The sequence below is a fragment of the Lissotriton vulgaris genome, chromosome 2_1 (assembly GCF_964263255.1).
Source record: "Lissotriton vulgaris chromosome 2_1, aLisVul1.2, whole genome shotgun sequence".
NCBI lineage: Eukaryota > Metazoa > Chordata > Amphibia > Caudata > Salamandridae > Lissotriton > Lissotriton vulgaris.
In genome coordinates, this window is record NC_141687.1 from 525,589,244 (window position 1) to 525,605,657 (window position 16,414).

The following is a 16,414-nucleotide window of genomic DNA, read 5'->3' on the forward strand; positions in this document are numbered from 1 at the left end:
TTCTCTAGCTCTCTCTCTCTCTCTCTTATCCCCCTCTTAACATTAATGGCCCACCTGACATTATAGACTGATTTTTATTTATTGACTCTATCTATGCCTTCACATAGGCTGTTAGTACTCAGCCTTTTGTTAGGTAGGTCTTTAGGCTTTCATGAGTAGCAAGCCTGATCTCAATTTTCTCTTTTTTACCTTCTGCTCCAGTCAAAGCGTGTTTTGCTTATGTTGTACCATAATTGAGGAAAAACAAAGAGGGGGAGTCCCTATTATCCATAAATTTGGAAATGATTGTGATAATACCACCCTTAATGAACAATCAAGCCTGCCAATATCTGAACCACAATATTATCAAACAAATTCAATTCAGTAAGATACTCAAAAACACAATAAACAATGATAGTTATTCTTGTAAAAAAAAGGTACAATTTATTCAATATAAAGCTAATACATTCTATAACAGTTTTAGTGCCTTAAAATACAGTGTTAAAAAATCACATGAGGACAAAGCTCTTTGTCCTGATGAAGGTGCAATAATAAAAACCGAAACGCTGCGTCAACAACTTTTAAAAAAAGTTTTTTAACCTGCTCTTCATGTGATTTTTTTAACACTGTATTTTAAGGCACTAAAACTGTTATAGAATGCATTAGCTTTATATTGAATAAATTGTCCAATTTTTTTTAACAAAAATAACTATCATTGTTTATTGTGTTTTTGAGTATCTTACTGAATTGAATGATTTCCATGATATCTCTGCTGATCCAGACTGTCAATGGGAAATCCGTAGCAAATCTGAGGGTGTCAGGAATCGAGGAAAAGATCACACACTAGGCCTATTTGACCGTAATGCCAGTTAGGCTACCAAAACAAACAAACCCATGCAAGACTGCAGTCAAGTTGTGGGCAGGGTCTTGGACATAAACCTTGACATTGTCAGTATACATGGAGACAATGAGCCTCCGAAATGTAAGTCAGTTCACACCCTGCATGGTGTTGTCAAAGTCTAGCTGCCAGAGGCTCTTTGGGGATCGCGAAGAGCACCGGAAAGAGAGTGCAATCCTGGCGCTTGACTCTGCCAACCACGAAAGCGTGTGCTATAATGCCATTTACCTGAACTTGTGCTGGAGGAGAGGAGTAGAGCTGAGTGACCCACTGCAGGAAACTTGGGTTAATGCTGATGTGCTGTAAGAGGAAAAATAGGTAAGGCCACTCTAACAAGTCAAAAGCCTTTATTGCATCTGTAAAGGCTGCCACAGCAAGCACATTGGGATTCAGCATGTGCAGCACCGCGAACAGCATGCGCAGGTAATGGCCGATAGACCGACTAGGTACAAAGCGTGACTTATCCGGGCACACAATATATGGAAGGAGCGGTAGCAGGTGGTCGGTAAGGATTTTGGCCAGTATTTTGTTGTTGATGTTGATCATAGACAACGGTCGATATAAATCGCAATTTTGGGGCCTTGGCCGGCTTGTTCATTGTGACTAGGAGTGGACCGTGGTGGGCAGTGATCCAGTTGTTCTGACTTCCCCATACAGGGCCAGAAGATGCTGAGCTAGCAACTCAGCGTATACTCTAAAGAACTGAAAGTTGAGGCTGTCCAGTCCCGGGGTCTTACCGCTGGGCATGTCGATAATGACCTAAGTGTCAAATAAGACGTAGTAATTCTATCTCCCCAAGATATTCTCGTACAGCTTCTAAGGCCATTAGGATAGAAGTTTGCATAGTATTCTGTGACCATGCACATCAACTCTCAGGTGGAATAGCAGTGTTCGCCACCAGCATCCGAAACATAGGGAGTCCCACGCCATGCCTGGTGCAAAGACGCTCGAGTTTTCTATCTCTGTATCTATGAGCTGCAGCTTCTTCATGTAAGGAGCAGGCTTATTCTCTCAGCCTCCTTCTGGTAGGCAGAACGTTTAGAACGTATCTGTGCCAGGAGTTGTGGGTCATTGGTAGCAAAGTAACTATGTTCTAGAATGCATATCTCATGATCGAGACATGCTAGTTAAGCTCTGCTGGCGTGCAGCATCCCCATCTGTTTGTCATGCTGATGCATCCCTCATCCCCCCAGATATTGACCTCAAATCCCTCCCACAACACACCTGGAGATTGCTTCGAGTGAGTATTGTGCATGAAGTATTCCACAATTGCATCTCTGATCTGAGCATTTGGGGGGAAGTCTCAATGAGAATGCCCGGTCCCCATCCTCAGCCATATATAACTATATCACAATAGACGTGTGTTCAGAATGCGTTCATGACACATTTACCGCACCCTGGGCTTGGCCCGCAACATTTTTCGATAGTAGACCGTAATCAGTTTGCAACTAAGAATTATGTGAAGTTGAGATGCAGTTGCTGTCCAGGCCACTCAGTGTGTCACACCCCCCATATATTGATCAGGTTATGATCGGAGATTATTATGTGTAGCTACACATCCGCATGTGTGTCGGGTTGGTGGCCAACTCAGGACATATCCCTGTGGGGGCAGAGGATCATATTAAAATTGCTAGCCCAAAGTGTCATTGAGCAGCCCAGCACCCGATGCCACAAAGACCAGAAGAAGACTGGGCTCTCCACATTTCGGCAAAAATCACATACCAGGCTGACCGCCTTGCTTTCCAATATACCATGCAAAATTAAATAATGGCCTTCAACATCCCACACCTCTGCGCCATTTCAAAGCACTATTCCCACTATGGCCTATTGTGGGCTTGGTCAGTCAGGTATGTAGCTCCTGCAGGGAAGCAATATCTATTTTATGTCATCGAAGGTAGGCAAATGGCTGTCTAATCTTGCGAAGGCTGACGATTCCTTTTATATTCCACAACAGCAAAGTTGCGTTAGCTTTGGGTAGTACATAATTCTCGTTGCTGCAGGCCAAACAGCAAAGCCCGCATGCCAACCACAAACCGCCCCAGATAGCTGTCAGAATCAGTATAAGCAAGTAGAGGTGCAGTTCAGAGACGTTTTAAAGCATGGGCAAAGTGGGCTTTAGCCAAGGGCCCCACCATTTCAGGGGGCTCCTGATAGAGCCAGCTCTGTTCTGCAGAGAGTCTTGCCTCATCGCCTTTATAATTTATAAATAGACTGTTTCAAATACCGTTTTTCTTTCATTTATTTTTAATGTTGAGTCTATCACACATTTTCCACATAAATGTTGTGTTTATGTTGCATGCAACATCAATAAAAACGTTTTTTAGACCAAAACAGAACCTCACATATTCATATGTCAGAGATTATTTGCAGTACTATTAGTGAGCTGCTGCTGTGTTACAATATTGAAAACAAAGGTCACTATCCCAAAATATTAGATGTCCAACATGGTAGGGAGGACGGTGGCAGAGTCTCCCCGACCCGCTTTGACGCCAGCAAGCTACATCAAGCCCAGTTACAATTGAACTAAGCATTTTGGTGCCTGAAATCCTTTGATGTTTTTAAAATTGCACAACTTGATTTAATTTTAATACATACATTTGTTCGCCGTTTTTTTTAATTCCTCACGCTGCTTTGGTGCCACAGGGGGTGACAGAGACCCACTCGCGCACAGTCTGTGCTTGATAGTACAGCCTGCCTGCCCCGGTCGACTCGGCAATTAGCGCCGTAGAGCGAAGGGCAAACAGGTAAGAGCCAGACACACACACTCCACTTCCGCTTGCACGAAGCGGGTAGCGGTCTAGTTTTCCCCAAGGAAGGGCTACTTAAGCATCGAGGAGCTGCCGGCTGACTGCGGTAGGGAGGCCGGTGGCAGAGTCTCCCCGACCCGCTTTGACGCCAGCAAGCTACATCAAGCCCAGTTACAATTGGACTAAGCATTTTGGTGCCTGAAATCCTTTGATGTTTTTAAAATTGCACAACTTGATTTAATTTTAATACATACATTTGTTCGCCGTTTTTTTAAATTCCTCACGCTGCTTTGGTGCCACAGGGGGTGACAGAGACCCACTCGCGCACAGTCTGTGCTTGATAGTACAGCCTGCCTGCCCCGGTCGACTCGGCAATTAGCGCCGTAGAGCGGAGGGCGGACAGGTAAGAGCCAGACACACACACTCCACTTCCGCTTGCACGAAGCGGGTAGCGGTCTAGTTTTCCCCAAGGAAGGGCTACTTAAGCATCGAGGAGCTGCCGGCTGACTGCGGTAGGGAGGACGGTGGCAGAGTCTTCCCGACCCGCTTTGACGCCAGCAAGCTACCTCAAGCCCAGTTACAATTGGACTAAGCATTTTGGTGCCTGAAATCCTTTGATGTTTTTAAAATTGCACAACTTGATTTAATTTTAATACATACATTTGTTTGCGATTTTTTTAAATTCCTCACGCTGCTTTGGTGCCACAGGGGGTGACAGAGACCCACTCGCACACAGGGATGTCTGTGCTCGATAGTACAGCCTGCCCGCCCCGGTCCAACTCGGCAATTAGCGCCGTAGAGCGAAGGGCGGACAGGTAAGAGCCAGACACACACACTCCACTTCCGCTTGCACGAAGCGGGTAGCGGTCTAGTTTTCCCCAAGGAAGGGCTACTCAGCCTTCTCGTCGCTCTGAGCGCGCAGCTTTCGCGCGCAGGGGTGCGCCTAAGGACGCGCCTAAGACAAGCCCGTCTGCGCCCGTCCGCGACCGGACGGGGCTAGGGGCTAGGGGCCATGGCATTTCCATCTGTCGTCCCTGGCTGTTATGCTACTACTCGGGTAAGCTACACTTCGCAAGAATTATTAGGCTTACGGATGCCCTCTCAGTCGGGATGTTCTGGGGAGGTAGAAACTCCTCCGGAGGGTCCCTTCTCTTGTAGAAAATGCCACTTCCAGAGATTATGTGATAGGAAATCGGGGGAATCACAGTATGTGCCCACTAAAGGGCAGGGACCAAACACGCGACTACGATGTAAGAACCTGCTATGTAACATTCAATCGTTATCTAAACATTACCCCAAAGTCTAGGAGCTAATCTCCTCGCGAAAGCCAGACCTATGATTCCTAACCGAAACTTGGTTAAAACCCCACTCAGTCCCAGCAGTTACACTAGGGATTCCGGACGGTTATAAGATACTTAGATTAGACCGCCCAGTTAAAACCGGGGGAGGTATAGCCATTGTCTATAGGAGCGACCTTTCCATCTCAATTTTAGAAGAATGTAGTACCTCTGAGTTGGAACTGATGATTTTTAAGATTAATATGCCTAATAAAGCTGGTCATAAAGGGGCATTAGTCTATCGCCCCCTGGCCCCTGCGCAAACTTATCCATTTCACTGTTGGAGGTATTGGCTGCACATATCGATCCTGGAAGTGAATTCCTACTCCTTGGAGATTTTAACGTCCATAGCGAGTTGAAGGAATGTGGCGATGCACAGTCATTATTGACCGATCTTGCGTTATTTGACCTTACACAGAGGAATATGGGTCCCACACATCAGGCAGGGCACACCCTTGACCTTATCCTTTCGAATACTCCAAATATCAAGTGCTTTCCTCCCACTCAGGTAAAATGGACAGATCATTTTATCATGGAATTCAATACATCGAATCTAGGTAAACCGCCCCCTCAACTTGTAGCACTGCCAAATAGACGGAGGCAATGGCATAAGGTGACCCCTGAAGTTTTTCAGGAGAAGTTTGTTGAGCCCTCCTTTAGTCATACAGAGGGAGTTGAAACGGTGTTGGCCAAATATGATCAAGCTATTCGCACAGCGGTGGATATTATTTCCCCTATAAAAGTGTTCAATCCACGTCCTGCACACAAACCGGAAGTGTGGTTTTCGGAACATATACGCTCCTTAAAACAGGTTGCCAGAAAGCTGGAAAAGGTCTGGAGAAATTCACATAGAGAGGATGACAGGAACCACTACTGGTTAGCTCTCACACTCTATCACAAGGCCATCCCGATCACACGCAAGAATCACACTGCGTCCCTTCTTTCTGCCGCAGGCAATGCTCCCAGGGCACTGTACCAAAATTCTACAATCCTTTGTGAAACCAGTGGCCTGTGAGAGTGCTGAACTTTCCTCACAACAGTTATGCGATGAAATATCGCAATTCTTCACAAGCAAGATAGATAAGATCTACGATACCATCACCAATGCCAATCGGTCTTTTATAGGAGGATTACCATCGCCACTGGTTGAAGAAGAAACATGTTTGGCCACTCTTAGTGCATTCCCTCTTATCTCTTTAGAAGAGGTGCAGTGCCTGGTGAGTCAAACCAAGAGTGGCAGTCCTTTGGACTCTATTCCAGCTAGAATGATGCCGGTGGTGGCTAAGACACTGGGCACAGGGATTCAGCGCCTTGTGAACCTATCACTGACCGAAGGCCGAGTGCCCATGGCATGGAAAAAGGCATCGGTAAGACCTATTAGGAAGAATGCTACAATCCCTTGTACGGATTTGTCAAATCTCAGACCGATATCCCTACTTCCATTCATGGGAAAGCTCACTGAAAGACATGTGAACAGGCCCCTTTCGAGCTATATCGAACAGACCGGCAGTCTAGACCACTCGCAATTTGGCTTTAGGCCGAAGGATAGTACTGAGTCGGCGCTACTGTCAGTGACTGATGATCTACATATGTACCAGGACAGGGGTCAGTCGGTAGTCCTGGTACTGTTAGACTTGTCGGCAGCGTTCAACACTATATCCCATAATATTCTGCTCGAACGGCTTGCTAAGATCAGTCTTGTGAGCACAGCACTGGCCTGGTTAAGAAGTTTCCTATCTAACCGGACTCAATCGTTTAGTATGGGTACATTTCGTTCGGTGGAGACTGAGATTACCAAGGCGGTGCCACAGGGCTCTTGTTTGAGCCCAACTCTTTTCAACATCTACGTGGCCCAATGGCCAGAATCTTGAGAGAGTTCGGTTTCATCCCGGTATCCTATGCAGATGATACCCAGCTCCTGTTTCCTTTTAAAACTCTTACCGACTAGGTGAAAACATCTTTTTCAAATGGCATGAAGGCGGTAGCAAATTGGATGACATCTAATTGCCTCCAATGTAACGTAGGCAAATAGTAGGTTATGCTCTTTGGGGAAGCAAAGATCCTGTGGACCCCGGACTGGTGGCCGCAAGATCTTGGCCCGGTCCCAGAACCTAAGATGGTTGTGAAAAATCTGGGTGTGCGCTTGGATCAGGAACTCTCTATTAAACAGCATTGTAACATCACTGTGGGTTCCTGTTTCCATGTCATTGGCTTGCTGTGCAAGGTTTTTCCCTTGCTACCTGACTTCACCAGGAAAACCCTGGTGCAAGCTCTTATACTTAGTCGTTTTGACTATTGTAATGGTCTCATGCTATCGGCCAATGATGGAGTATTGGCCAAACTCCAGATGATTCAAAATACTGCTGCCAGGCTGGTACTAAATGCCCCCCCTAGGACACCGTCTAAACCACTCTTGGAGAAATTGCAATGGCTCTCAGTCCGTAACAGGGTAAAATTCAAGACCTGTTGTCTAATCCACAAGAGCCTAAATGGATTAGGACCATCGCACTGGAGAAATAGATTCATTCCATACAATCCGGTTCGGTTCCTTAGGTCCAGTAACCAGCTTCTCCTGAGAGTGCCAACTGTGAGAAAGGCCAGACAGGGTGGCAAGGCCTTATCGGTAGTCGGTCCCACTCTATGGAACAAGCTTCCCCTTGCTTTGAGGCAATGTCCTGAACATTTGAGTTTCAGGAAGAAGCTCAAAACATTCCTGTTTCAGAATTAATTCGCTATCCATTGACTGCTTGACCATGCTTTTGGTGTTTTTTTGGGCGCAGAGATACTCCGGAAGGAGTCAATTCAAGCACGATACAAACCCGCAAATAAATATATACATGAATTTAGAATTTGGACCAGTGTGCCTGTGCACTGCCAGTGACTGAGGGCTGAGGGCATGAAAGAGCTGATTCAAGGCTCTTCAGAAATGGGGCTTCCAAAATCCATTTGTCCCAGGGTCCCCAAAATCTTTAAGATGTCTCTGGTGCAGCTCCTGAACTGTGAGCATGTAAGGCAGTGAACAAAAACAGCAACAACACAGCAGCATCCCATCCCTCCCCCACCCACTTCAATAACCCAACTTCGTTGAAGAAGCACTCCCACCCTGCAAATCAATCAATCAAACAATGTAATTCCCCAGAGGGACATCTTAAGTTACTATCGGCATCCATCCCAGTGGGCTTCTCAGGGCCAGCCCAGTCTTCCGTCTCAATGGGGGATGGGTGTGGCTAAGGTAGTCAAAGAATACAGGCATTGGTCCAAATCATCAGTGTAACCATACACGTCCCGCGGCGGGCCAGCCGTGCCCTGGCCTCGAGTTTCACAGTCATAGAATCATCCACAGTTACAGTGATCCATCCCCAGGAAGGCTGCGCCCCACAGGGTCTCAGAGGATGGGGGACTTGGGGCGCTAATTGGGCAGGCGGTTCTTTGCAGTCACATTTGGATGAACAGGGCATTAGAGGATGGCGCCAGCATTCCAGCTGTCATTGTGGCTGAGCCATCTGCCAGGGTTGTCTGCCGTGGACTCCTCTCTGTTTGTGCTTTTTTTTTACCTGCTTTCGGCTGAATTTTAGGGCCAGCTTTAAGGTTGGTGAAGAAGTTGGCCTCCCTCGCGTAGTTAACCTCAGTTGGGCCAGATACAGAAGGGCACATGACAAGCCTGCTTTTAGGAGAAGTTTCTTAGCTGTCAGGGAATCCTGGTGAACATTCTATACAATCAGCGTGAAGTCCGGTAGATGGAGATCCTATGCCCCTGATACTGCAATTCCATGGAATTCCTCAACAGACATAGCATGGCATCTCTATCCCGGTAATTCTAAAGACCGGCAATAATGTTGCGCCTGGGCCCCAAGTGGGGGCCTCGGGCCTGAAGAGCGATGAGCGCAATCCACTGAGAAGTGGTCAGTCAATCGTGCACCAAATGGATACTTAAGCCTCTCCTCAATGTAGAGTTCAGTTTTTCCCATGGCAGTGGACTCAGGTAATCCTAGGACCTTTATTTTGTTCTTTCGAGAGCAGGCCTCTACATCCTTATTCTTTGCATTGATGAGCTCCGGGTCCTCTCCCATCTTTAACATTTGTTCATTGTGTATTGTACCAGCATCCTCCGCATCAGACAGATGCCGCTCCAGCTGATCTAGATGGTTCTCATGTTTTTCCAGCTTGTCATTCATCCTATCTAATATAGTAGTGAGGGTGTCTATTGTGTGTGGTCTGTCGCACCTCAGCTACCAAGGCTTTCATATCTGGGTCTAGATCTGCCCTGGGGAGATCCTTTTCCAGGTAAGCTCCTCTGACCTCTGCATCCATCTGCCTAGAGACTTCTCAAAGGTGAGTCTGGTCTGACTACTACTGTGCTTTCCCACGGCTCCCGCTCTTACTGAACAAAGTATGCAGTTTTTTCCAAGCATAGAAGTCCAAAAGGCAGTGCTGTCGAGCAGAAGGCTCGAAGACTCTCCAGGCACATGGGCTAGAATGTGTGGCTTCCAGGCAGGGAGGAAGTGGGGAGCACAGTAGATGTTGGGCAGCAGGCTCAAGTGACCCACCAGCTTAGTTCCAAGTGGTCCTCCTGCCTGGTCACACAGGTGCTAGTCCCACCTAGCCTGGAAGATCCAGGTGGCACAAAGAGACCAGGGCCATCAGCTTCAAGCATAAAGTAACGTGCAGATGATGGATTACATAGTCAATGCTGGGGAAGTGCCACAGTCATCATTCCTAGGGGTGTAATGCAACAGTTCCCAGCATTATAAGATCAGTCTGGCAGGTATTGTTCACTGCGGGTATATAGCCCTGCAGAAGTAGCTATGGGTAGCCTCCGCCTAGACCAGCAGCACGAATGACGCCGACCCCTCAATGCACCAACGGGGGCCTTTGACCACTATGGTGGCACATCTCCACTACCCCTGTGGGCTCCCGTGGCTCCCCTAGGGCCCAATACGGCTCAGTTGCACTGCTACTACAGTACAGTCACACCCGCAGGTGAAGAGTGTTCCTCGTCCCCAACCTCTACCACATAGGCCCACTGCAGCTCCCATTACCGTGGTACTCGGTTCACTTCTCCCCTTGTGCTGGGGTAGATGGGCCTCCGAGCATGCCAGATCAGTCACCTTCGGGGAGGCATGACAGACCTCCTTCAGCATCTCCGCTCCTCTAGCTTCTGACAACCCTTGCGGCACTTGCTCGATCGGCATCCTTGCTGCAGCCATCCGAGGCCATGCTTCACAGTCGTCTACCAAGAGGCTACAGGGCCGGCCGGGGTATATCCTCTGTTCTCACGAAGAAACAACCAGGTTCCCTGGGTCTCCCTGCACCACAAGGATCAGCCCCAATCCCTGGGTGTCGGCGGCCACCGCGGTATAACGAGATCAATACTGAATTGGCATTCCAGCTGCCGGATCCTCCTTGGTTAGTGCCCATATTGCGGCACAGCTCTTGAGCAACCCGGTAGTGTTCAAACATAACTGTGCATGCCTTCCAACTTAGCTTAATTCTACAATAAGGCTTGTGAGAAGTACAGCGCCTATGTGGAGGATGTATGAATATTCGGACAAGAGGCTATGGATATCCGGACAAGAGGCAAAGTGTTGCTAGGCAATTCAGCTGATACTGGAGAAGCAGAGTGTGAGCTTTCTATCCTAAGGAGATACAGGAGCTCCACATGAATCCTAGAGGAGGGAACTGCTAATTCTCAGACAAATGGGAGACCATAACATTTGGGAACACAGGTGTGAGGATTTGACATATAGTGGAAGACACTGATCTATTGTAGCTAAAATGAAATGTGGTGAAAGGCCTAATTTTTCTGGGAATATCAAACATAAATAAATTCCTATTGAAGCAAGTATAGAATTCAAGTTCCCATGAGAAAGACTTGCCAGGGTAGCTCTCTATCATACCTATTTAAAAATTAAAGCAAAGCTCTTCTTGTGCACTTTGCTTGTAAAGTAGGAAGCAATAATGGGAGGCAAACAGAGCAACTCAGTTAAAGACGAGTATATTCTTGTGAAAGGACACAAGTTAATACCAAGGGACTGAGCAGTGTGATTGGTACTTTTAACACCAAGTAGCAAGTTTATTCTTGCTGACATGAAATTATAGAGACAAACACTGGCACCCATGAGGTGTCTTGACAAAATAACCAGTATTTGACTGCAAAGAATGAACACTAGCTGAAAGATGAATATGAAGAGGCCTTCAAGGACAACAATGCATAGCAATTATCAAGCTTGAAGAAATGCGATCATGTGAAGTTGTCGTTTTGATATTAATGGATGTCAACCCAGCTCTAAATATTTGTAATTCTAAAATAGACCCCAGCGTCCTTTATTATTTAGGTGGCAGTATAGCCTGGACATTTCTTATTAGGAGATGAACGAATAGTATGAATTAACCACCAATGGTATTGCAGGATGTTTTTATAAGTTCAACATATAATATGTGTGCCTTGATTTTTGATAGTAGAGGGTCACATTTTCAATAAGTCAGTACAATTAATATTTTTGACGTTCTGGAAATATTTCACCTTTAGTTGGGACTATTGTCAGAATCTTGAACTTGTGCTCATAGCATGTATTATGGCAGATACCTTGCCTCAAGTGGGGACAAAGTACTGCCTGAGGTGGTTGGGCATTGGGCCATGAACTAAAACACAGCCTTCTGGACCTCTGCCTCCTTGAGTCTATGGATGGCATTGGCCAAAGGCCTTGGAGCCTGCAATGCACCAATCCGCAGGTGCTGACCCCTCACACCCAAGGAGTTAAAAAATACTGCACAGGCCTTCGAAATTGAAGGCCTTTTCCATGCTGGCACTGAGACCCGACCCAACGTCAAGGTGCCATAGGTATTGAAAACCCCTTTGGGTCTTATGACTTGGAGCAACTCACCCTTCAGCAGCTTCAGAAGAAACTAGATGCAAGACAGAAATTATTATTCATAGATCCCAAGGTGGAGAAACATTGCACAAAACTGCTTTCCAAGCTCATGGAAACTTTGCCTGTGCAAGAGGAAACTAAACTTTGAGGAAGAGTTTGCTTTGGATCCTCCCACAGCTTCCAAGTATAAAAGATGTAAGAACAGGGGCACAAGCCCATCCCACAACTCTCTCCCTCCTCTTCCACTGCTTCCTCCAACACCATCTTCGTCATCACCTCCTCCATGTTCATCAGAGCGTTCCCCAAACTCTTCTCACTGGAAGGCAGGCCTTTCCACCCCAAAGATCCCTTTGATGCACCATTCGATCCGGTGCCCACTGATGACCCATGGGACAACTGTGAGTTTGATCCCTCAGGAGATCCTGGCCTAAATCACAATCTGGGAAGGGCATCATCCACTAACCGCCACAGAGTATTAAGAGGTGATACTAAGTGCAGCCACCTTCCACAAAGTGGATATTCATGTTGCCCTTGAGGTAGACAGTTGTTTAGTGGTAACATTGTCCAGGTCAGAGAGGACAGTACAGTTCCTCCCTATGTGAAAGGGTATGTTGAAGTCAACACAGACCCATCTAAAGAGCCAATCAAGCCAAGGTTGGTAACGCCCTAGGTGGATAAAAAATATTAGTCCTCCCCCAATGACCCAGTCTTCACAGGGATTAGGACCCTCCTGATTAATTTGTGTTACATATTGCGTGCAAGGTCGCTAATGCTCCAGCCACGGGCAATGCTCCCCTGCACGACAAGGAGAGTGGAAAGCTGGATGCTGCTGTGAAGAGGATAGCGGTAGAAGCCACCACCCACTGGAAGATCGCTAACTCTGTTGGCATCCTCTCCGGATACTACAGGGCAAATTGGAGAGATTCAAGAGTTAGTGAAGCATTTCCCTGCAGAATTCAAGAGGACAGGTGAGTTAGTGGCCAAAGCAAAGACCATCTCCTGTGCCTATCGGTTGCGCCCTTGATGCTGTGGATGCCGCTTCTCGAGAGTCAAAACCAGCACCCTCATCAGACCTGCTCTTCGATGGCGAAACTCTCTTCAATCCACAGATTGACCAGATGCAAGAAAAGCTTAAGAGCACTGACACCGGAAAAAGCCATGGGTGCCCTTCAGACCTAATTCCCAAGTATCTCCTGTAAGAGACACAGTATACATATGGTTTTAATGCCACCTTCTCAAAACCCTACCCACTACTAACAGAGGCAGCAGCAGTCCCACCACCAACAGACACATAGAGGGTACCCCAGGAGTCCCTACAAGGGCAACAAAAATGAGAGCAAGGGACGTTCTGGCAAAGAAGTCTCCATTTGTAAACCCTCGCCCCCCCCACCCACCCTCCGCCACTACTATGATCACGCTGCAAGAGTTCCTTCCTCGTTGGCAGGAGATCACATCAGACAAGTGAGCTTTAGCAATGTGTGTCACCAGGGCTACTGCCTAGGACCTCTCACACCTCATCCCTACATCCCATTCTACAACCATAGAGTAGAGAACATCTCAAACACTCCTTCAATAAGTAGCCATGTAACCAGTGGGCCTCATCATAAGAGCAAAGGGATTTACTCACTTGTCCTCGAGGTACGTCTCCCTCAGGACCATCCTGGACCTCAGGCTCCTGAACCAGTATTTTCTCTATGAACACTTTACTCCCATGCTGTACATTGTGCAGATCCGTGTTTGTCTGCACATCAGTGAGCTGATTATCCGCTTCTACACTTGGCCCTTGTCGTGTAAAACAGTTGATTAATTTAAATTTTATATATATATATATATATATATATAATTTTTTTTTTATTTATTTTTTTTTTTTTTTTTTTTTAGGACTTACGATTTTGTTTTTATTTTCCTCCTAGGTCTTATCCTGCCACATTCCTTTCCTTGTCAGTTCAGTTGAAGATTTCAAGGATCACATTCCAAGAGAGACTGATATGAAGGTAATGTGTTATTTGTGTACAGGAAGTGGTTAGGCTCAGTCTGATTTTGTTTCCCTCCGAGTTTGGTAATAAAACAAGGTTTGGTGTTGCATCTGCCATTTTCATTTGTATATATCCCTGTTTGATTGTATTCACTATTAACACATGGGCGATAGAGAGAAGCAGAGATAGACATGGTACCCCATTTCTCTCTCTTTCTGAGACTTGGTAACAGAGATTGGAGATTATTTGTTATTTTTAAAACCTTTGCTTAAAATAAGGCTGTCTTGGAATCCTGTTTGTTTTGCTAGGTAGTTATCATATCCCGTTTATTGATGGAGCCTTCTAACTGCAAATTCCTTCAATATATTTTATCTCCAGGTCCCAGACTAGATGCAGAAATCCCATTAGGTAGTGACTCTGCATCAACTCTGCTCTACCCTGAAAGTTACTGGAGCCTCATATAGGCAGCATCCAAGCTCTGACATCAGTTTCTTTCATTCTGTGCCTTCGTACACTGATTCAGAGTTAGCTAAACATTTGTTTCCAGTGTGCAAGGGAATATGTCCGCTCCGAAACCAACAGGGTTTAAATCTTATTGTGACTGTTGCAAATAAACGTCTGTCTGATCCACCCAATGTGTGTCTCTGGTGTTTGGGTTCAGGCCATGAGTCTTAGTTGTGGAAGCTGTGTGTCTTGATTCATCCAGAGGCGATCGGTGTCTGCGAGGTCATGCTGTACATTCTGAGCATCAAAGAAAGTTGTGTATGGACCACTGTCGCTTGAAGTCAAGGACATAGACTCTTTCCCTCTTTTGGGGCTAGTCCTGTGGCTGGTAGTTTTTGAAGTCCCAAGTTTTCGGGTAAGTCCAAATCCAAAAAGTAGCACAGGATGTGCCCAGCCTCACCACTCTCCATCCGAGAAGACGCAAGGGTGTCATGGTGCCCCACAGTCTCGCTCTTGGTCACTACTGAGGAGCCACTTTTGCAGATCGAATTTTTGAGTCCGTCTTCAATGCCACAACAGATTGCAGAATTTAAGGAGGCCACGCTCTGCATCTTTGGCTCCCTTTTCGGCTCTCTCTAGCTCTCCTTCGGACCCCTATGGATCTATGGAGGCCTCCTTTAGTTTACTGCCGGTGAGTCCTTCCTCTGCATCCTGGGTCCTCTTCGGATTCAGCTCCGCCTCTGGAGAAGACTTCATGTCTGGCACCGTGATCGGTAACAGTTCTTGTCGTATCAATGCTTCTTTTGATGCTGCCAACACCAGAGAAAGACTCAATCCCATAGTTTTATCCTGCACCAAACTGAATGCCTCTCAATGTCAGCAAACTGCGCTTGATTTCAATCCTTATGCAGCTGGCCTCCATATTTTCGGACTCCGATAAGACAGTGCCTTGGCCTAGGAGCTGCCTTCCAGTGCTCTAACAACTTTTCCGATCAAACTCTGACCAGAGCCAGACAGCTTTTGGTGATGATGGTGGAGAGAAATTTCCACCGTGACATGATGATGACACTTTTTAAGTGGACCTAAAAGATGCCAGGGAGCTCAACACTTCCCCTAACACTAGAATGGTCTAGCCCCCCCCCCCCCACCCCCCTCCCCTACAGAAGTCTGCTTCTTTCACTGTGCTCATTTAACGGAGAGGCATAGTGCTCACTGCGCCACTAGATTCAAGCTAGCATGGTTGAGGGGGGGGTGATGTCCCGAAACCGCTATCAGGATGCTTGTTTCATGTATAGAGAGGGCCTGGTTACGCAGTTCGGGCTGGATTGATCCGATGAGCAACAGAGTCAACACTGATTTGCATATCGCTGGGTCCAAACTGGGGTGGTAAACAAAAAAACGATGGATAAAACCCAGATCTTTGTGGCTGGGGGGTGTATGTTTGCATTGTTCAGCATTCAGTCTGTCATTTTGCTTATTTTGCTTTACTCTACACCTGCAAGCAGTATCCACAAAACTTGTGCACCTTTCGCGGCATCACGCTAGGTGTTTGACCTAAAGACAGCGTTAAGGCCCATGGCACCCCCAACAGGCACTCTAGTACTTTCGGGGTAGGGGGGTCAGCAGGGGCATATCCGGCAGCAGCATCCAAGCCCTTTTAGGTTTTTTTAGTGACACACGATCATTCCTTTTCCCCACTGATGGCAAGCGATAACATTTGACATGTGGGCCCTGCAGATTGTACAACAGGCTTATGCCATGCCACTTGTTCCTTTTGCTGTTGGAAGATCAGGATCTTTTGGAGAAAGGAACCATAGAGAGGGTCCCCGCCTTGGAGATGAGAACTGAGTGTATTTTCTTTTATTTCCAAGTGTCGAAAAAGGTTGAAGGCCTTTGCACTTTTTTAGATCTTCAACCCTTAATTGTTGTCTCCAAAAGGACAAAGTCAGGATGTTTGCACTGGCCAAGGTTCTATTTCTCCTGGATCTAGAAGACTGGAAGGTGGCACTGGACCTGCAGAATGACTATTTCCAGATTGTATCCGACAGATCCACAGGCACTGCATGCAGTTCAAGATAGGCCACAAGCACTTTCAGATTGCAGTGCTCCTTTTCGACCTCACCAGTGCCCCTATGATGTTCATAAAGGTGATGGCGGTGGA

General features: G+C 46.7%; 1 protein-coding gene across 1 annotated transcript in view; it reads left to right on the top strand.

Annotated features, from left to right (window-relative positions):
• The window catches only part of NCKAP1 (NCK associated protein 1), a 649,223-nt gene that overhangs the window by 497,149 nt on the left and 135,660 nt on the right, over window positions 1-16,414 (top strand). Inside the window, exon 26 of the mRNA XM_086955458.1 lies at window positions 13,747-13,827. Coding sequence (XP_086811584.1) covers window positions 13,747-13,827 — 81 coding nt within the window. The remainder of the gene's footprint in view (window positions 1-13,746; window positions 13,828-16,414) is intronic.